The sequence below is a fragment of the Macaca mulatta genome, chromosome 1 (assembly GCF_049350105.2).
Source record: "Macaca mulatta isolate MMU2019108-1 chromosome 1, T2T-MMU8v2.0, whole genome shotgun sequence".
NCBI lineage: Eukaryota > Metazoa > Chordata > Mammalia > Primates > Cercopithecidae > Macaca > Macaca mulatta.
Window position 1 is genome coordinate 42,364,861 of NC_133406.1, and position 23,616 is coordinate 42,388,476.

Sequence of the window (23,616 nt, forward strand, 5' to 3'; positions counted from 1 at the left end):
TTGTTGAGTTTCTTGTAGATTCTGGACATTAGTCCTTTGTTAGAGGCATAATTTGCAAATATTTCTCCCATTTTGTAGGTTACCTGTTGATTTCATTGACTATTTCTTTTTTTGTATATAGGCTTTTTAGTATAACTAAGTCTCATTTGTCTATTTTTGTTGCATTTGTTTTTGGGGTCTTCACCACAAATTCTTTGCCTAAAATGTCCAGAAGAGTTTTTCCTAAGATTTATTTTAAGATTTCTATAGTTTCACGTCTTACATTTAGGTTTTTAATCCGTCTCAAGTTAACTTTTGTACATGGTGAGAGATAGGGGTCCAGTTTCCTTCTTCTACATATGGCTAGTCAGTTTTTCCAGCACCTTTTATTGAATGGGGTATCCTTTCTTCATTATTTATTTTTGTTGATTTTATCAAAGATCAGTTGGTTGTAGGTATGTGGCTTTATTTCTGGGTTCTCTATTCTGTTCCATTGGTTTACGTGTCTATTTTTGTCTCAGTGCCTGTTGATTAAGTTAGTATAGCCTCGTAGTATAATTTGAAGTCAGGCAATGTGATGCCTCCAGATTTGTTCCCTTGCTTGGGCGTGCTTTGGCTATTCGGGCTTTTATTTGTTCCATATGAACTTTAGGATTAATTTTTCTAATTTTGTGAAAAATGACATTGGTAATTGTCAATTGAATTGGAGCTGTATATTGCTCTGGTGAATATGGTCATTTTAATGATAGTGATTCTTCCAATCTGTCAGCATGGGATGTGTTTCCATTAGTTTGTGTTGTCTACAATTTCTTTCATCCAGGTTTTGTAGTCCTTGTAGAGATCTTTCATCTCCTTGGTTAAATGTACTCCTAGAGGTGTGTGTGTGTGGGTGTGTGTGTGTGTGGGTGTGGGTGTGGGTGTGTGTGTTGGGTGGGGGTGGCTATTATAAATGGGATTGAGTTCTTAATTCTGAAATCCCTTTTTTATTTGCCTTCTGGGACATTATACTTTTCTGATTTTTCTCCTACTCCATAGACTGTTTCTTCTTAGTCCATTTTGCTGGATCCTTTTCCTTTTTCTGATTTCATAATGCTGAAGGGGCCAGTGTACTGTTTCTTTTCTCTGTCTATATTCTTTCCCTCTTTTATGGCCCATGGCCTTAATACCAGTTATAAGCTAACAACTTCCACATTTCTATTTTCCAGCCTCAATCACTCTGCTGAGCTCCAAATGAAAACATCCAATGGCCTATTCAACATTTCCACAGGCATATGTCAAACTAGCATCTCAAACTTAACATGGTCAAAAGGGAACTTGTGATCCCATTCACTCCGACTCTTCCTTCTAAGTAAAAGGCAACTCCATCCACTTATTTGCTCTGGTTAAAAACCAAAAAGTCATCACTGATTTCTCTCTTCTTCTATTATCTCACACCCAACCCAACAGTATGTTCTGTCAGCTCGATCATAAACACCTCTCCTCACAACCATGGCCATCATCACCCCAGTCCAATTTGGCATCATTCTTCCCTTGGGTGCTACAGTATCCTGCTTGCCAGTTTCCATTCTCCCCTCTTGCCCCATAGTCTATTCTCTACAGAGAAGCCAGACAGATCACCTAAAATTATATGTCACTCTGTATTCAAAACCCTCCAGTGGGACTTCCCAACACAAAACAAAATCAAAACCCTATTGTGATCCACAGGTTGACATGATGTGGTCCTGACCTATCTCTATGCTGTCATTGTTCGCCCCTCCTCCCTCACTCACAGTACTCCCAGCAGACCAACCTTCCCTCTGTGTGGCAAGGTCTTCACACTTGCTGTTCCATAGGCCTGGAATACTCTTCCCATGAATATTCACAGAGTCTACTCTCATTATACTCCAGTTTCTGCTTAAATGTTATCTCCACAGAGGGTTCCCCTAACCACCTTCTCTAAAACACGGCTCTAGGCTGGGCGCGGTGGCTCACACCTGTAATCCCAGCACTTTCAGAGGCCGAGGCAGATGAATCACTTGAGGTCAGGAGTTCAAGACCAGCCTGGCCAATATGGTGAATATCCTGTCTCTATTAAAAATACAAAAATTAGCTGGGTGTGGTGGTACACACTTGTAATCCCAGCTAGTCGAGTGGCTGAGGCAGGAGAATCACTCGAACCCGGGAAGCAGAGGTTGCAGTGAGCTGCGACTGCACCACTGCACTCCAGCCTGAACCACAGAGCGAGACTCCATCCCAAAAATAAAATAAGTCTCTTGCTTTATTTTTCTTTTTAGCATTTATTATTATCTGATGTCATCTGATATTAGCTTGTTTGTTGTCTGTTTCCTGCATGTGAATATAAACTCCAGGAAGGCAGAAAACTTGTCTTAATTCCCCAGTTCTTGGACTATAGCCTAGCACATAGTAGGTGCTAACAAACATTTGTTGAGGTGGTGTTACTTATTATAACGGAGCAAAGGAGTAAGAATAAATTAGGGGGTTCAAAGAGAAACTCATATTTGATCAATGACCAAAACTTCATGACAGCAAGTCAAATTTTCTGATATAAACAAAGCATCCATGTGGGAAAAATACATAACAATATTGGATTCATGCTAATTTCCTTTTTATATGGATTGTTATCAGCAAAAAGAAATCATACATTCCAACTTCCAGGCAAATAGAGTTTTTTGAGTATGAAACGACTTTAGAGCAGAGTTTTTAAAACTGCCATTCAAATTATTGTTTATTTCAGAAATATTGTGCGCTATATAGCCTTCTTCAAGGGGAAAACCATGTAAACCAAATATCCATGGCTTACCTTGGTCTTCAAAAACTGTGACGTTAAATCTCTTTGCTGTTCTACTTCACTGCGCACATGATTACAGAAAGCCACAGAGTACTGACGACTGTAGTAGGGACTGAAGTTTTTGATGGCAGCCTCGGTTTTCCCTAGAAAAATATGAAAATTAGAATTCTGAAGTATAGCACGGAATTTACACTTAGCTACAGAGTTCCAAAATCTATCCCTCCAGTCTCTCTGTTTCCATCCCTCCAGTCACCCCTGTCTCCCAGGGATTTGCCAGTAGTCTGTGTTCCTGGAGAACTATGCTACCTGCTGCACATGCCCCATCTCTCCCTCTCCTTCCGGCATCATCCTGAGAGACTTCACAGACCCTAAGGACCATCCATCCCATAACCTATTGAGTTTTGCTTTATTTTCCATCAATAACCTATCGCCATGGCCATAAACTCAACCATCCTTCTAATCCTCCTAAGACTGCTCTTCTACCTTGCCCTGTCTCCACTTCAACTCGCTCTTTATTCCCCTTGACGTGCAGTCATTCAGCTCCTTCCTCCAAATGATAATCCCAGGTCTACCCCTTCAATTCTGCAAGAACATCACTTCCTCCCTTTTTTTTTGAGACGGAGTTTCCCTCTCGTTGCCCAGGCTAGAGTGCAGTGGCGCAATCTCGGCTCACCACAACGTGCACCTCCTGGGTTCAACCGATTCTCCTGCCTCAGCCTCCCGAGTAGCTGGAATTACAGGTATGTGCCACCATGCTCGGCTAATTTTGTGTTTTTAGTAGAGGGGTTTATCCATGTTGGTCAGGCTGGTCTAGAACTCCCAACCTCAGGTAATCTGCCCACCTCGGCCTCCCAAACTGCTGGGATTACAGGCGTGAGCCACCACATCTGGGCATCACTGCCTTTTTCTTCAGATCCCTGAGGCTCCACCTCTAGCCTTGTGACTCACGGTCCTGGATAAAATCAGCAAAGTATTTCCTCTCACTCTGCTCCAATGTCTCTGGTTCAAAATTTGTGTGTGTGATTCAAAGCAGTATATAACTACCACGAGACAGAAGGGGAAACTTTGGTTTAAGAGCCTAGAGACCTGAGCTCTGGCCCTGATTCTGTGAGGCAGAAACCAGCTGCACAACCTCAGTCAAGTCATTCGACTCTCGAGGCTCCAGCATCCTAATTATAAAGGAAGGTGCTCACTAGTCCACACATTTCTTTGGATCTGCGTGCCATTGAAGTATAAGTACAGTACGAAAGTCCAGCTGCCTCACAACAGTGACTAGAAACTGCAATATATTAAACAGACTCTCAGCACCAGAAGTAAATCAAACTGAGTATGAATGTGGGGGAAGCTTGAGGACTTGAGATGGAGGGACAGGGAGAGTCAGACACCTGAAACATTCTTGCCTTTCCAATCTGTGCTAGCTTTAGAGAGTACGGGAATTGCAAAGGAGGGAAGAGAGGAGGAGGAGTAGAGGAGAAAGGGTGTAGGAGCATTCTCACGCAGATTAGAAACCCTTACAACATTTCAACTGCTTGCTGCAGGGTATAGAAAGAAACACAGGCTTCACTGATTTTCATAAGCGATGAGTCCGCAGAACAGGGTACAGCTTGAGGAAAAATAAACTCCATGTAATATTCCAAAATATTTTAAAGTACTTGCACGTGAACTTGACATCATTTTTGCTTTTAAAATTTGATATTATAGTCAATTGAGAGATATTAAAATATACTAGCAAGATTTGTTTAGAGCTATCACGTAGGCAAAATTTCAAAAATAAGTGAAGAGTTCTAACTACATAAATTGAGGTACTCAATAGGAAAGCCTTGAATCCATAGCAACCCATTTCTAAGCCTATAGAACCATAGCCAAAGACACCATAGTGTATGAATATTCTCCATATGCAGAGAATCCTATTTTTGTTTGGGAATTTAGGTCTTATAATATATGTGAGGTAAAGAGGAATTCTTTCATATTTACTTCATAACATGAAATTTACTGGTCAGGTTTATGCGCTTTAATAATTATTACTTGTAAGGTGCTTTGAGACCCACTAATAATAGATTCTGTAGAAATGCAAATAAAAGCTCCTATAATTTGAATCAGGCATGCTTTTGCTTGCTGTGTGAGTTTATGGTATTACTATTAATCAGTATTTGCATAACACTTTAATATACTCAGGCTTTATAATCCTCTAATTGGTTATTATGCTATCAGCTTTTATGCAGCATCATTCTCTATGCTTGTCTATAATTTTCTTACATAGGAGTGGGGCAGTGTGGGAATTCCCACAATGAGAACAAATCTCACTTTACTAAAACATATACATGATGAATAAAATTTGCCCTTTAGGTCCAAGTAGCTACTGTTTGGTCTATCAGAAAAGCAGCCTGTTAATTTCTAATGTTTATTTTTGTACTCTTGAAAGCACTTGGATTGAAATGAAAGGAGGTGGATGTCACTTTATGATAAACTCTATAAAGCTTTGAAAGTTGATTTTCTGCCACATCACCAAGCCTCCCCCAGGGATGCCCTGCTTCTGGTGAGGTGTCATAATGCTCTCTTCTGATATATGAGAAAAATGCTTCTGTGATTTGAATATCTGCATACTGTCCCAGTAACACATCATCCACCAGGTAGCGTTTACAAAGAAGCAATTGCAGCTTCTTTAGGTAATTAATCTAAAAACTAGTTCAAACTACGTATGATATAGCTAACAATACCATATGTTCTGGGGGGAAACCTAAAGTTATTTGGCAAGTGTATCTGGATTTTAGATTAAACCTATCTACATCCAAATAAATTAGTACCCAATGTAGGGATCCTAAGACTGAGAGCAAAGTCTGGTGTTGAGGCAGGGGACAGTCTGGCTTGGTGGCTCATGCTTGTAAGCCAGCACTTTGGGAAGCTGAGGCAGGAGCATTGGGAGTTTGAGGTTGTGATGAGCTATGATTGCACCACTGTACTCCAGCCTGGGAAAAAGAGCAAGACCCTATCTCTAATTTTAAAAAAAAAACAAACAGTCTGATGTTGGAGCAAAATACCACTGTGGTTAGGAAGATGGACTCTGGAGTCAGACAGGTTCAAATCCCTTCTCAACTACTTGCCAGCTGTGAGATCTCATGTGAGTTATTTCTTTCTGCTCACATGTTAAATGAAGAAAACAAGAGTAGCAGCCTCATAAGGTTATTCTAATGATTCCATGAACTAATTCTGTAAAGTGCTCAGCATGATAGCTGGCACATAGAAAATGTTCCATAATTGATCATAATTAAAATGGTGACGAGGGTGTCCCTTAGGCAAGCACCAGGATAAAGTCCTCAAGCTGAACTAAGGGATTAAGGAGAAAAAAAAAGCAGGTTGCTTACTGTGACTTGCACTAGGGCCATCCTGCCCTGCTATATACAGAAGAGCTATCCCACCCATCACAGGCTCCAAACAAATTCAACCTACATTTTCACAAAGGTTTGGCATAGAAGACCCTCCGTGCATTCCTGAATTAAAACTAACTACATAAAACAACAACATTCATGAACTGAAGCAAAAAGCGTAAGTTAGGGGCTGTGTTTCATTGAGCTCTCTCTGACCTCAATTTTCTCACCTCCAAAATGAGGATAATAAGATGCCCATATCACAGGGTTTCACGAGGAGCAAACAAAATATTCTGTATATTGAAAACTGTCTAGGACAGTGCCTGACACATATTAGTTGATCAATCAATGTTGACTACTATTTAATATTCCACAATGAAAACATTCAAACAAATGATCAGCCCACAGGGGCTACAAAAAATAACCTCAGCTGAAACGACATTGTTCATCACAGTTTTCAGATTCTTGAGCACTGAATTCCTTTCATATCCCTGCCACCAAATTTAGTATCACATTCTCTTTCCTAAATTGTTTATAAAACACAGTGCCAGGTCTTATACTGAAAGGAGATTACTCAATAATGGAAGGACTAAAAGCAATGGAAGGGATTCTTCCACATTTTGATATACCAGTATTTTTGGCACAGGCACATATTTCTAATCCTACTTGTTTGTTTCAGCTTGAGCTAGGCATTGCGTTAGTACAATTCACTTGACCCTAAGCTGCTCATAACACCCTTCAAGGTAATCATCACTGACACTGAAAGAAGCCACTTGACATAGTTTGGATCTTTTGTCCCCTGCAAATCTCATGTTGAAATGTAATCCCCAGTGTCGGAGGCGGGGCCTGGTGGGAGGTGTTTGGGTCATGGGGGCAGATCCCTCATTAATGGCTTAGTGCCATCCGCTTGGGGAGAGGTGAGTTCTTGTTCCCTTAGTTCACTTGAGAGCTGGTTGTTTGAAGGGAGCCTGGCACCTTCTCCTCTCTCTTGCTCAGCTCTTGCCATGTGATGCACCTGCTCCCCCTTTGCCTTCCGCTATGATTGTAAGCTTCCTGAGGCCCTCACCAGAAGCAGATGTCAGCACTATGCTTCCTACAGGATGTAGAACCAAGAACCATGAGCCGATAAAACCTCTTTTCTCTCTTTTTTTTTTTTTTTTTTTTTTTTTTTTGGGATAGTCTCAATCTGTCACCCAGGCTTGGAGTGCAGTGGTACAATCACAGCTCACTGCAGGCTTGACCTCCCAGGCTTAAGCAATCCTCCCATCTCAGCCTCCTGAGTAGTTGGGACCATAGGAGCGTGCTGCCACACCTGGCTAATTTTTTTTTTTTTTTTCCAGACAGAGTTTCACTCTTATCCCCCAGGCTGGAGTGCAGTGGCGCCATCTCAGCTCACTGTAACCTCCACCTCCCGGGTTCTAGTGATTCTCCTGCCTCAGCCTCCCAAGTAGCTGAGATTACAGGCATGCGCCACCACACCTGGCTAATTTTGTATTTTTAGTAGAGACAGGGTTTCACCATGTTAGTCGGGGGTCTTGAACTCCTGACCTCAAGTGATCCACCCGCCTCGGCCTCCCAAAGTGCTGGGATTGCAGGTGTGAATCACTGCACCCAGCCAATTTTTGTATTTTTTGTAGAGACAGGGTTTCACCATGTTGCCCAGGCTGGTTTCAAATCCCTGGATTCAAATGACTTACCCGCCTTGACTCCCATAGTGCTGGGATTACAGGCATGAGCCATCACGCTCACCCTACACTTTTTTCCTTCATAAATTACCCAGCCTCAGATATTTCTTTATAGCAATGGAAGCAAACTAACACACCTCTTTGACTACTCTGTCCATATAACTTAGCTTCAGTTCACCTTTGCAAAATTAAGAAAAATCTCTGCTGGCCCCTTTGAAGCCATTAACTCTATGCAGACTCAAAAACTCAGCATTCATTTGACTCCTTCTCCCCCATTCTCAGATCCAATCATCAGATTTTGCCACTTTTATTTCCAGAAATTTCTTGAGCCCATTTCCTTTTCCCCATCCCAACCACCACACGTTCAATGAAGCCTCTACTGTCTCTCAGCGACATTATAGAAGTCTCTTGGGCTGGGCGCAGTAGCTCACGCAATCCCAGCATTTTGGGAGGCTGAGGTGGATGGATCACTTGAGGTCAGGAGTTCAAGACCAGCCTGACCAACATGGTGAAACCCTGTCTCTACCAAAAATACAAAAATTAGCCGGGCATGGTGGTGCACACCTGTAATCCCAGCTACTTGGGAGGCTGAGGCAGGAGAATTGCTTGAGCCTGGGAGGCGGAAGTTGCAGCGAGCAGGGATCGTGCTACTGCACCCTAGGTGACAGAGCGAGACTCCATCTCAAAAAAAAAAAAAAGTCTCTGAATCTACCCTATTTCAGCATCACAGCGGAGACAGAGGAGAAAAACAAAAACAGCAACTCTCAGCTCTTAAACAGGAACAAAAAAGTGAAAACCAGAGTGGGAGGGGGAGTACCACAGCTGTTCCTGGAGGATTATGGGGAATGAGCCAAAGCTAGGTGTGTGTGGCAGAGGCGGGTTTTGAGAAGTGGCCGGAGTCCAGGGCTGATGGGGCAGAACAGGAAAGGCTAAATCAAAGCTGGCCACCTTGGTCCCACTCAAAGGTAGCATGAGTTACACAAAGGTCCAGATGTTACAATGGGGAACTGTATTTCAGAACCAAATCTTGGCACTGATGCTACTAAGACACTCTTTTGAAAGTCAGAAGGGGCACACCTCATTAGTCATAGAGGCACAACCTTCTCAGTTGTCCTGGACTGGCAGCTTTCATTTAACATGCTGCTGCAAGATCATATCACTCTCTTTGTAAAAAAAAAAATCTTCAGTGTTTCCCTATTGCCTAGGGTAGTAACCCCTCATCGTAGTACCAAAGGCCTGGGATCTCGCCTCAACTGTCTTTATTTTCCACTTCTTTCTCTCAACTTAAGCCTTCTTGCCCCGTGCATACCTGTGCTTCCTCTCTTCCTTTCTCCCCCTAAGTTCCCTGCTAGCCACTTTCAGACCCTTCAAGCCCACATGACAGTCCCAACCCGAGTAGAAGCCTCTTTGGATCTCCCCAGCTGGAAGCAATCACACCTTCTTTGGCATTCTCCCAAAATTGTGTACCACTTCTACTACAGCTGTTCAAATATAGCTTCTCTCTCCTCCAAGGGTATATTGTGTTTATATACTCAGCAATTATTTGTTGAATGAATGAAAGAATGGCTGCGTAAATATTCAAGAACAAGTTACAATGCATTCTATCAACAAAACCCATGCCAATGCCCCAGGAAACGAGAAAGGTACAGTTTTCAGCTTGAATATTAATTACCAAAAATACACACTCTTGGCCAGACATGGTGGCTCATGCCTGTAATCCCAGCACTTGGGGAGGCCAAGGCGGGAGGATCACTTGAGTGTAGGAGTTTGAAACTAGCCTGGACAACATAGCAAGACCCTGACTCTACAAAAAAATAAAAATAAAAATTAGCCAGGTGTGGTGATACACACCTGTAGTTGCAGTTGCTCGGCAGTGGTGGGGATGGGGTGAGGGTGAAGCAGAGGATTGTTTGAGCCCAGGAATTTGAGGCTGTAGTGAGCTATGATCACACCACTGCACTCCATCTTGGGTGACAGAACAAGAACCCTGTCTCAAATAAATAAATATATATACACACACACACACACACACACATATACACGCACACACACATTTGAAATTCAATTCATATCTGTTTATAAAAAAATCAGACTCTTGGCTGGGCGCGGTGGCTCACACCTGTAATCCTAGCACTTTGGGAGGTCGAGGCAGGCGGATCACCCGAGGTCAGAAGTTCTAGACTAGCCTGATCAACATGCAGAAACCCCATCCCTACTAAAAATACAAAATTAGCCGGACATGGTGGCGCATGCATGTAATCCCAGCTACTCGGGAGGCTGAGGACAGAGAATTGCTTGAATCAGGGAGGTGGAGGTTGCAGTAAGTTGAGATTGTGCCATTGCACTCTAGCCTGGGCAGCAAGAGTGAAAGTCCATCTCAAAAAAGAAAATAATAACAATAATAATATTAATAAATCAGACTCTTACAAGTTAATTCCTTTCGAGCTTTTAAATGAGTTTTGTCCGCGAAATTATTTGTGGGAAATAATTTACAAACAAAATCCTTTCTTGGCTTGTCTGTTTTCCTTAACCAGTCTGAAACTACAGCAAATATAAGGCTCTGGGTAAAACTTTTATGAAGTCCGAAGAACCTGACAAATTCATATATTTTCTCATTCTAGAAGGTTCTTTTAAAACCAGTTCCCAGTCCTGAAGCAGATCAACTCAAATCTACTCTTTACCAGTAGTCTTTCTTGGAAGATACCATTTATGGCAGATTATGCCTCGTTTCCCCAACATTCTCAGTGTCATCACAACAATGATACATTCTACAATCTTCTCTGAAATATGCAGCTTCCTATTTCAATTACTTTTAGAAAAGCACAAACATGTACTCATTAAGTGTAAAAAGATACAAAAATCCAAACACTGTTTTTACTACATATTCTGCTAATCTTTTTTCAATTCTTTTTAAAAATAGTTGAGACTGTTATGTTTTATATTCACATTTTAGCTTTGGTTTTTCCTATAACATTGCCAGAAAAATCATGATTTAGGCCGGGTGCGGTGTCTCACTCCTGTAATCCCAGCACTTTGGGAGGCTGAGGCGGGCGGATCACCTGAGGTCAGGAGCTCGAGACCGGCCTCAACATGGAGAAACCCTGTCTCTACTAAAAATACAAAATTAGCCGGGCGTGGTGGTGCATGCCTGCAATCCCAGCTACTCAGGAGGCTGAGGCAGGAGAATTGCTTGAACCTGGGAGGCGGAGGCTGTGGTGAGCTGAGATCCTGCCATTGCACTCCAGCCTGGGCAACAAGAGTGAAACTCTGTCTCAAAAAAAAAAAAAGAAAAATCATAATTTTCAGATATTACATTTTTATTGTTACTATGAAGGAGAAACATACAGAAACAAATAAAAATAAGTTTGTTTTAACAAGGTGGTTAGTTCCTGGCAACTGAGGAAAATCCACATATGAGAAGATTGTTCAGGCCACTGGCACAGTTTCTTAAAAACTGTTGAGGTTTCAGGTGAAGATTAATTTTGAGAAACAAGACAAATGGTTCTAAAAAATAAAATAGATTTAATATTTATAAAATAAATTACAATATCCACTATTGTTTATTTTCACCAGTGTTTCTCAAATGATAACAGTTTAAAAGTCCTGATGAATTATAGCATCAGCTACGGTCTTAGGTTGCTAAGCACCACCACTTCACACCTTAGGATGGAGAAATTGGAAATCCCAATTCACAATACAGGGGTGTAAAAATCTAATTACACAGAATAATGCCCAAGGACTCTCTTTTTCTTCTGGTAAATGCCTTAGAGAATGGGGATAAATTGGATTCTCCATAATTGAACTGAAGGGGGTGCATGTGTGTTTTTAAAGCACATTTATTATTGGTGCCTGAGAGTCAGGTTTTTGAACAGTCTCTCCTAGGAAAAGGCAAAATGATTCACAGGGAGCCTGATTCTGCAGCCTACCCTGTAGAAATCCCACCTTGAGTTAACAATAAAAGACATAAAAACCAACTTAAGTTCTCTGTGATTTACTTTGGATATTAATCCGCAAAAAGAAACAAACAAACACTTATGCTCCCAAGAGCTTATATGAAATATACCAAAGCCAAGTCAGGACCCTCCTAGGGCTCAGCCGGCAACTGGATGGAAAGGAGGCATGCTTAAGAACAAACAATAAAGCATTGTTTCCTGCTTTCCAGCACTTACCCTCATAGAGGTCCCAAATTCTGTGAGCAAAACCTGCAGTGAACTGTGAGAGACCCTAAGTTCTTCCCAAGTCCTGTTCTAAAAGCAAGCCCAGTATCTCTAATATGGCCACAGAAAGCTTAGCCTATCAAAGGCATTCAATGAATCTTCATATACTTACAGATGCTACATAAGAGAGTATACACCAGCTCCAGTGGGTAAGCAGAGGCAAAAACAATGTTTTCTGCAAATGACCACGGAAATAAATTAAGGTCCCATCAGCACTATGCATTTACTAGAACAATACCTTCACAGGTTAATGTAAGTAAGAGAAATGGGAGAAGATGGACAGAGAGGAAAACCACACTACCATTTCATGTTACAATTCCCAGTACCTTATTCCACAGAAAAACTAAAATCCCACTGTGGTCAATTTTTCCAGAGGACACCTTTCTAGAACTCTGAGACCTTAAGTCCGGTTTCCTCTTTTTTAGGGGAGGAAACCAATTGTATTGTTAGAAAAATATATATGCCCACATCTTGCTTCAGCTGTAAATAGATGAAAGCTGACTTTAAATTTCCTTCCATTCCACTTGGAAGAAGTGCTTGGAAATTTTCAAGATTATTTTGTCATTACCTCACAGCACGCCTCCAATTTTCTCATGACACATCTGATGAGAATAAATCTTGTTTATTTTGCCATTTTTCTAAGCTGTCTAATGTCCCCCAAGGAAGCTACAGATCAACTGTCTTTTTCTTTACAAAAATGAGAAGGCAGAGTGTGAAAAAGAAAATTAATCTGATACAGCTGCTTTTTCAGACAGCATCACAGGAACTATGAATTTATGAAGAAGAACAATGTTTTTGCCCATTAGACAACGTTTCTTGGTTTTAAGGAAAACATACAACTGAAATTCAGAAACTGAAATAATGAGATTCCCTTTGCTCTTTTCGTGACTAATCATAGTCATTAAATTTTTTCTGCACACATTTTATCAGAGGTTCTCAGATTATTCCAAAATCCTGAAAATATTCTTCGCTTAAAGATTGCAACCATGCAAATGAACACAACATGCACATTAAAAGAAATCAGGCCAGACATAAAATAAGCCAGGCAATGAGCCTGGGAATTTCAATGATTTCCCCTTCCAACACATCAGGTTCTGTGGTGTCTCCTCTAGGTTTCTCTCTTATTTTCCTATGTTTTTTCCTTTTTCTTATTTCATTTCATTTTTCTGCTCTCCACACAGACATACATTTGTTTGAAATGCTTGCTTTATATTTTACATTTTTTCTTTCTCAAGAATCTATGCCATTAATGTGAAAAAAAAATGCTTTTCTAGATAACTGTGTTTGGGGCCCAGATATGCTTGCATTTTGTGAGTCTGGGGATATGTGTAACAGTAAGGAGTGAACTTGGCTAGAAAATGGAAGGTGGTATTGCTAGGCTTGGGAGGGTCCAGGAAAAAGTCTATAAACCATTCAACATTTCTGTAGCCAGCTAACATTTTCTGAAACTATTCACAAGGTTGACAGAATACTCATTAATGAAAATTACTTTAGCATGTTCTAACTTATCCTTACAAGATTTTGTGAAATGCCAAAATGGTTTTGACCCACTGTCCACATGATTTGGTCAAGCACTATGTCTCTGGATATAGTTTTTCTGAGAAAAACTCAAACATCTCCAACAATAAAATCTGACCTAGAACAGTTGAAAATATAGCTCATCACAAAGTCAAATTTTATGTGTTTGGCAATCTAATGATTGCCAGTCACTGGATCAGTTAATCACTAAATTTAACATGCCTAAGTAATGTATGTTAGTGAAAATTTACCCCAAAGCTATGGTACATGATGCTCTTAAAAATAGAGGCAAAAAACTCCACCTGAAAATCCAATAGTATTGACTATGTAGATAGTACGTTCTTTAAAGTCACTGCTTTTTCCTATGGAAATTGCTCTTCCATAAAGTGAGTTCACCTAGCACTTAATAAATGTGCTGGAATCTCATGACATCAGCTCTGCTTGGATCTAAGCCTCATAGGTGAAATTCACTTACTTCTAACCAGTCATTATATGCACCAAGGAGATGAAGTATGAAGTAGAACTGTAAATAACTGAGACTACATTCCACTATAGTCCACAATCCACCTAAGAAAGCAACTTGAGTTCATCTGGATGGTAGCAGGTAGCATAGACATACCAATGCCAATCACATTCCAACATCCATGTACTGATGAAAAGATCAAAGATTACAGACCTCTAGAGCTGGATGGGATCACAGTGGTCCTTTCCAATGTTCCCCTATTTTCAGATGAAGAAATTAATTGATCCAAGGTCACAAAACTAGTAATAGAACATTTACGAAAAAAAACTTTGTTAAAGATTAGTGACAATTTTTAAAGAGTTTTCTTCTCTGTTAGTACTACACTAATTTTTATGGAGGAATTCAAGCACTTTTTTAAATTAATAAAGGAACATAAGTACTCTTTGTTCAGAAGCCTTGTGAAAGGCTTGGGTAAAAAGATGTTTTGATGATTAATTTTATATGTCAGTTTGAGCCACGGGATGCCTAGACATTATTCTGAGTGTGTTGGTGAGGGTGTTTCAGGATGAGATTAACTTTTGAATGGGTGGACTGAGTAAAGCCGATTGGGCAATGTGGGTGGCCCTCATCCAATCAGTTGAAGGCCTGAATAGAACAAAAAGCCTGAGTAAGAAGAAATTTTCTCCTGCCTGAATCCCTTGAGTTTGGACATTGGTCTTTTCCAGTCTTTGGACATGGACTGGAGCATGAGTTCTTCCTGGGTCTCCAACCTGCTAGCTTTCAGACTAGAACTGCATCATCAGCTTTCCTGGGCCTCCAGCTTACCAGCTGCAGACCTTGGACTTGTCAGCCTCCATAATTGTGTGGGCTAATTCTTTATAATAAATATATATAATACATATACACATACACATACACACACACACACACACACACATCCCATTAGTTATGTTTCTCTGGAGAACCCAAATAAAGATGTAATCAATTAAAATACATTATTGAATCTCAATACAATTATCAATTTATTTCACTTAATATATATTAAACTCCTGCATCAATAACAAGTTAAAAGCAATGTAAATATCTAGTGCTTCTATGTAATAAGTTCTAAAGTTTACCAGTAGAATCAGCATGCCAAAGTGTTTCACAATATGTGCTGAAATACATGGAATCTGTATTTAAAACATTTCATTAAGTGATCTAAGAAAGACAGTAAAAACATTTGGCTCAGCTTCATCCCAGTTGGCAGAGGTTGTCAGCAAAAAGGCATAGACCCAGCAGAGCTCTAGGCACCAGGGAAACCAGCTGACCTTATGTGAGTACTCACCCCCCTTTAATCTCATTCAGGTGTTCCAATTAAGTTGCATCACTGTCTCAATTAAAGCTGCAGTCTTTGCTGGCTAATACCATAAGGCTCCCTGGGAAAATGCACTAATTAGGTAGACTTTCTTATCTACTGATTAAGAATCTGTTTTGCACAAAATCAAGGTTAAAAGGTACTGCTATGAACCAGTCCCATCATCTGCATGGTATTTAAAAAGTCTATAACAAAGCTTCTCTGGTCTCTGCTCTGTATCCAACTTTATATGGGCCAAGAGATGAAATACACTGAGTTATAGACCACTATAACAAGAGTTTGGTGTATGTGCATGTTTTCTTTAATCATGAAACATTTCAGACAGAATAATAAAGTGAATAATATATATACCTACTACCCAGCTAAATAAAATGGTAATATTATGCCACATTTGCCTCAAAAAGTTTTAAACAAAATACTACAGCTACATTTGCAATCCCCTCGACCCTGCCCCACAACATCACCAGGCACCACTATGCTAAAACTGGTGTTTACTCCTGTCAATCATTTTAGACTCTTACAACATATGTATGTATCCATACAATATTATTATCCATGTGTTCAAGCTTAACTCCACCTATCATTCTGTAGCTTTTTTTTACTCGCATTATGATATATATCTCATATATATGTAAATATATATACACACACATGTACATGGCCTATTTAATTCTAGTTGACTTATTTTAACTGTTATTTATAATTCTAACATATACTACAATTTGTTTCCTTGTTGATGGACCTCTCACGTATTTCCTATCTTTTTGCTCTTACAATCAATGCTGATGTGAACATTGGTGCATGAATCTCCTGGTGCATATATACAAGTTTCTCTACAGTGTGTGTTAAGAATATTAGGGCAAAGTGTGAGTATCTTCACGTGCACTTCATATAGCCAAATTGCCCTCCAAAGTGGCTGCACAATTCACATCCCACTAGGAGGGTATAAGAGTTACCTCCTCCCACATCCTCAGGAATTCTTGGTACTGTCCCACTTCCACATTTTTGCCTGTTTCAACAGGTGAAAAATGGTGCCTTCATTTGCACTTACTAGTGAGGGTAAGCAACCTTTCATATATTTACTGGCCATTGAGATTTCTTATTCTGTGACTCCATATCCTCTCCCCGTATATCTTCTTCTTACTGACACATAGGAATTGTTTATAAATTTAGGGTGAATTATGTCAAGTCCTATGGAAAAACAATGCTGGCATTTTTATCAGAATAACAATAAATTTATGATTTTTATGAGATTGACAGCTTTTTCATAGAGTCTCAGACTACGGCTAGCTGTATAGCATTTACGTGCAAACTATGGAAAGGTGCCACGTCTTCAGGGCAGATGCAGCCAGCCCCACATGAATGGAGAATGCAACATGGGCTGGATTTTAGCTCTGCTTGCCCATTGGCTTCAGGCCTACTGAATCACAAATTCTGGAGGTACAATCCAGCAATCTGTGTTTTAGCAAGCCCTCCAAGTGATTATGACCCACACTGAAGTTTAGAACCACTGGATTAATCAGTCCCCTATCGATGGATACTTGGGCAGTTTCCTTTGTCTAGTATACACAATACTCTAATGAATTGTTTCATATATGCCTTTCACACAGTGCAGGTACATATACACACACACACACACACATACACACATATATATATGAAAAATTTGCAGACATGAAAATGCTAAGTCAAAGAGGAAATGCATTTGTAATTTTAATAAAAATGGACACATTGACCTCCACAGGAATTACACCGTTTTGCACTGCCACCTTTATCACAGGAGATTGTCATTTACACACAGGTTCATCAGCATGTTCTCAAACTTTTGTGTCTTTGCCAGTGAGAGATGCATCATTTATATGGGTGTAGAAAGCTAGTAAGAGCCCAAGACATATCAGCCCACATACCTGAGCTCATGCACTCTATTAAAACTATTACGGGTTAACAGAATGGGAAGAATTATTCCCAGCATACAGTTGGAATGTTTATTGTATAGTCTCATAAAAGACAAGCTGTAAATGGCAGTTACATATAATTGATATTGTACTTATAGTTCTGTATTATAATTCAGGTATATTATTTCTTTTATGTACATTGCAGATTTTTATAGGTGAAAACCAAACCAACATTCAACAATATTGGTTCTGCAAGATACAAGTACTCCAGCATCCAAACCACTGATTTAAATCTGAAACATTGCGAGTACCTGAAGGACTGCCTAGATGTAAGAGCAAATGTTATTTCCACATTTCGAAAAGGAAACATTTTAAAAGTAGATGCTCTCTTGAACCAGGTGAACTTCCTGTTGATTGGATGTAGGTAAGAGGTGGATTGCTGCCATGGATGAAAATCTGGCTTATTGTGCAGTCAGATTAATGGCTGTCATCTGTCTGCATTCCCCCAAATATGGTACCATTAGTGGTTTATACTAAGCCATTCTCAAAGGGCCCATTCTGTTTCAGTCCTACCACCCAAAAAGGAAGACATCTAGGCTTTCAGAAACATCTGAAGAGAGCTGCTTCAATCTCAGCATAGAGGAAACTTTCAATCCTTTCCCTCAAGCTAACTCAGTCTCCACTGAGCAAAGCTGGACTTAGAGTGGCACAAAGTTCTACTTCAGAAAGGTGCAGGTCTAAATCCTCATTAAGTTGGTTCCACTATGTATAAATTAGATGACTTTAGGCAAGTCACTTTGTCTCTAGAACACATTTTGCAGATGTGGAAGCCATCTGCTCGTCTGCTTTCCTTAAGGGAATATAACGGGATTCCTTCAGAGTACACGAAGCTCTCCAAATAAAAGATAAACATTCCAAGAAAGGTTATTACTCACAGAAGCAGAAACATCACATGCTAACAAATGTGGTCTCTACTAGAAGTGTTGTCTAATAGAAATTTTGGGGATGACAGATATGTTCTATATCTGTTCTGTCAGTACAACAGTCACTGGTAACATAGGGCTACTGAACACTTGAAATGTGGCTAGTGTGACTGAAAAACGTAATACTTATTTTTCTTTTCTCTCTAGTTTTTAAAATAAATTTTATTATATATAATTGACGATTACAACATGATGCTATGAGATACATATGGGTAGCAAAATGGTTACTGTAGTGAAGAAGATTAACATATTTCTCATCTCACATACTTTTACAAAATTAATAATTTAGTTAGCTTTCTTTTTTTTTTCTTTTCTTTTTCTTTCTTTTCTTTTCTTTTCTTTTTTTTTTTTGTTTTTTTTTTGTTTTGTTTTGAGACGGAATCTCACTCTGTCACCCAGGCTGGAGTGCAGTGGCGCAATCTCAGCTCACTGCAACCTCCACCTCCCAGGTTCACGCCATTCTCCTGCCTCAGCCTCTCGAGTAGTTGGGACTACAGGCACCCGCCACCATGCCCAGCTAATTTTTTGTATTTTTAGTAGAGATGAGGTTTCACCGTGTTAGCCAGGATGGTCTCGATCTCCTGACCTTGTGATCCACCTGCCTCGGCCTCCCCAAGCGCTGGGATTACAGGCGTGAGCCACCACGCCCAGCCTGTTAACTTTCATTTTAATAGCCACATATGGCTAATGGTTATCATATTGAGCAGTATGTCTCCAGAAAACCTTTCATGTCTTCATCTTAAAATAGGGGTAAAAATACCAATCTCAGTGTTTCCTTTGTCTTAGTGGTCATAAGATTCTCCTGAGTTGCCTGATAAAAAGTAGAAAATTCCATTCCCTACCTCAGACCTACTGACTCAGAATCCACATGAGGGAAGCCAGAGAAACTGTGTTTTCAATACGTTCCTCCAGGAGATGCTTATGGTGAGGCCAGTTTGTTATATTCAATAGGATTGTAGCGAAGAATAAATCTGACATTTGTAAGCATTAGCAGGATGCGTGGATCCATACAATCACAGAGGGAGAAGGCTCTTGTTCTGGAGAAGTTAATTGCGCCAACATACGTGCTCACTAGTATCAAAGTACCCACTTCAAAGCTCTCTAAAGAATAGTAAGATGCTGTAGTACTTCTGGGGTGATGGGGGAGACTGTATTCCAGAATGCTGAGGGCACTCGATCAGTCTTCCTTTGTTTTGTTGTTATGGAGAGGAATAGAATAATATATAAGGTATGGCTCTGATGATGGGTAGCTTGAAGGATGGATGGCCTTGGCTCTATTTGATATGGTAAGAGGTTTTTAAAATCTAGTGAAGGAACTTAGAATGGAGGTAAGAGAGAACAACTAATGTGTAACTACATATAAACGTAATTTGAATAAAAGATGTAGAAGGGAGAGAGAAAGAGACAGACAGACAGACACAGGTTGAAAGAAACCTGCATAGCAAAGGCTTCCTTAATGTCAGGTTGTTGACTTTATGAAATAGAGAAAATAATGACCTCAATAGCATTAAAGAATGGCTTGTTGGCAAAAGGCCTGGATTCTAGTCCATTCCTGACTATGCTGTTGTTTCAAGGAGCATATTATATAACCGCCACAGAGAATTTTGAAATTTCAATATAGTTTCAGAAATCCATGAACATTCCCATTTTGCAGATGTGGAAACCATCTGCTTATCTACTCTCCTTTATGGAATACAATGGGATTCTTCCAGATCACTTGAAGCTCTCCAAATAAAAGATACGAGCCTTATAAGAAAGAATATTACTTGCAGAAGCAGAAAGATAATATGCAAATAAATGTGTCTATTATGATTTCTGTGAGCTCTTCACATCATTGAAGCTGATCTGCATAGTATAAATAGATACTATTGCTTTGTAACAGAGATATCGATGTAGGGAAACGAAAAAATGGTAATGAGGGGAAGGAGAAAGTTGCAACAGGTAAATACATTATTTACATGTAATGCTAAAAGAAGCTTAGGTTGGAAACTTCACTTGAGCTTACATTTTAAATTTTCATTTTATTTAATTGCAACAGGTACATGATAATTTTAGGCTAACTGTAAATATTTAATTTTTATTTTACTACCACAGTAGATGGGGAGTAAATTAGCTACAAGCAAAAAAATTCAATTCATTAACTTCCCTTTATTCCCCTTGAATAATTATGTGTGTGTGTGTCTGTGTGTTTGTGTGTGCGTGTGTGTCTCCAAATAAACTGTATACAACTTGGCCAAAGTTTTAAAATGAGCGGGTTTTTTTAAGTAAAATTTTCAATTTCCAGGATAAAGACTGAAAAGTGTTTGTTCCATTTAACAAAATAAAAATATTTTATATGTATAATATGATAAAATAAATATTTTTATTATTAATGGAATGACTTATGAATTGATAAACTAGATATGCATGAAAATACTATGCCTGGTCCATAACATTATTTCCTTTTTCTTTTCTCTTTTAAACCTGCTTATTCTACTATTCATCTCTTTCAGCCTTCCAAGCTCTTGCCCCTCCCGATTTCCCTAGCCCCTATAACCCCTCCAAGTTTTACTTCCTTCACTAGTTATCCTTGATCTCCAGGACTCATAGTTGATTCACTAACACCAGTCAAGAATATCTGATTTTCTTATCCCTAAGAAAATCTTTCTTCAAAATCTGCCCAGCCAATATCTAGCCACGGATCAACCCACCTGCCCATTTTCCTGGCTGCTTATGGCAGGCTTCCCAGCAGTACAGAAAACACTGCAAAGCTGTGCGCTTGGCTCCACTGCAGACAAATGAGCCCCAGCCTGGGCTGGACCCATTGCTGTTCAGCAAACTTTTTCTTATCCCCATGACTATCTCTTCCACTGTTTTGTTTTGTGTTTTTTTTTTGTTTGTTTTGTTTTGTTTTGTTTTGTTTTGAGATGGAGTCTCCCTCTGTCGCCCAGGCTAGAGTGCAGTGGCGCGATCTTAGCCTACTGCAAGCTCTGCCTCCCAGGTTCCATTCTGTCTCAGCCTCCCAAGCAGCTGGGATTACAGGCACCTGCCACCATGCCTGGCTAATTTTTTTGTATTTTTAGTGGAGACGGGGTTTCACCATGTTAGCCAGGATGGTCTCGATCTCCTGACCTCGTGATCCGCCCGCCCGGCCTCCCAAAGTGCTGGGATTAAAAGCGTGAGCCACCGCATGCGGCCTGTCTCTTCCACTTTTCAAAGCAGCTCTCACATCTTCAAACGTACCCTTAAACTCCCTTCTCCACCCTCCTTTTACTCAGACTTCCTCTTTTAAGAAAATGGAGGTATAATAAGTTTCATTTCTTTTCTATCCACCTCTAAGTTCATCTCATCATCTACTATAGTTTCCTCCTTCTGCCTACCTCAAAAGGAAGACCTCCCCAATATTTTTCTTCCAAACTCTCACTACAACAATTATCTCCTTTTTCTCGGATTGCCATTGTCTTCCTCACCACTAGTTTTCACCCGCACATGCATTCAAGTCCGGGAAAAGAAAATTACTCATCTACCTCTCAGGCAACTGCCCTCTTTTTTACCCTTCACCATCAAACCTCTTGAAACAATATCCTGAATCCATTGTTCTCAGATTCATCACCTCTATCCACTTCTTAATCAGTCACTCTCTCCCTTAAAAACGCAACCCCACTGAACTGCCTGTACAACCCAATGACTCCTACACGTGTGTTTGCTGTCCCAACCTCTCCTGGATCCCTGCCATATATTTCCAAACGTCTCCTGCTGAATAACTCCTTGTGAAAGTCCTGACAGGCACTTCGAACTTGCTCCCCTGTCTCAGTTAACAGATTCACCATCACCGGGGTGCCTGCCATAGAAACCTCAGAATCTTCCTTTTGGATCTCCTCCTTTAGGTGCCACAGTCAGCAAACCCTGCCCTTTGGGCCTTGGGGATCTCTCTCAAAAGCAACCTTGCCACCAATGACTGGTTCAGGCCCTTGCCTCTTACAAATATAATGACTGCAATGAGATCCTAACTTTGCCTCTAACTGCTCCCCTTTCAAACCTACTCTTCACATCATGGCAAAGGTAACATTGGAAAACACATGACTGATCAGGTCCTTCCCCCGGTAAAAGCCACGTTGGGTTCTTCCAGGCTCTTCTCAAGTTGGTCCCAACCCACCTGTCCAGCTTCTCCTCTATCCACAGAGCCTCTTATGTGCTGGCTATGGCACATTCCCCACAGTGGTTAAGCATAGCACATCATACCTGCCTGTACTGTTCACCCTTCCTGGAACCTATAGATCCAGATAAATTCCTATTCCTCTGCAAAGTCAAATTGCAAGTCTACCTTGAAGCTTCTCCTGAATGCTCCTTATCTAATGCCTTGGTCAGAATTAATTCCCTTTTCTATGTTTATGGAGTCCTTTACCTGAACCCCCATTTTTCCAATGTCTACACCATAATGTAATATAGTGATTTGTTTACATGCCCTCTCTCTCCAGTATAGCAGTGTATTGAAAGTGCATTGCTCATCTTTGTTCCTGAGAGCCTAGAGTGGTCAGTAGCAGGCACAGAATTGATATTAGCTGTATAGTGAGTGCATTTTCCCTGTCCACCCTCCCAACATCCTCCACCATCAGAATAAAGGGAATGCACATGGAAAATTAATTTGCCACACAACTGGAACATTTATACCAACATTTAAACTTTTTTTAAAAAAAAACCTCTAAAATTCTTTAGAAAACTCCATTTCAAAACTATTCTTTTTCTTACATACTGTGAGTTTATTATTCCTTCATTAGAGAACCAGAAAGACTACAAATAAATATTAAGTTGTCAGAAAGACTCATCCTAAAGTAATATGTTTAGCTATGCAGTGATTTAGTGTGAGACATATTGAAAACAAACAAACAAAAAAAGACCAGTAAGTTCAGCATTTAAATAGCTGGTACAAACTGGTCTGTCCTGACCTATAGGTGAATCAAGGTGACCTGCTTGAAGCAGCAGCCTTGGATTCCAGGGAAAGAGTTCCCAAAGGTAGCACTGGAGTGTTTGATTCCTTTTCTCCAAATCCTACGTGAAGCTTACTGTTCTGTTGGAAGCAAGGCATCAAAACTACATGTTAACAAAGAAAGTTTTGAGGTGAATATTTAGATTAAGACCATGTTTATGGGGCACAAAATACTTGGTTGACTTAATCCGATTCAGTGCAAAGAGGACAATAACCACATTTAAAACAGTCTGAATATCAGAAGTTATTTACTTCCTGGAAAACCAAAACACATTCAAATCTGCTTTGGAAATAATTTTAAAAGAGAGACCATTAAGAAGAAAAGAAATGAGCTGCTTTGTCATCTGTTTTGCTGTTTCTCCGGAAGGGTTTCCACGGTACTTTGGACTTGTCTCTATTA

At 40.1% G+C, this 23,616-nt stretch overlaps 1 protein-coding gene across 1 annotated transcript in view; it reads right to left on the reverse strand.

Moving 5' to 3' along the window:
- NIBAN1 (niban apoptosis regulator 1) overlaps positions 1-23,616 on the reverse strand; it is a 173,098-nt gene that overhangs the window by 98,082 nt on the left and 51,400 nt on the right. The window contains exon 2 of the mRNA XM_015121955.3: positions 2,780-2,910. Within this exon, the coding sequence (XP_014977441.3) occupies positions 2,780-2,910 (131 nt within the window). The remainder of the gene's footprint in view (positions 1-2,779; positions 2,911-23,616) is intronic.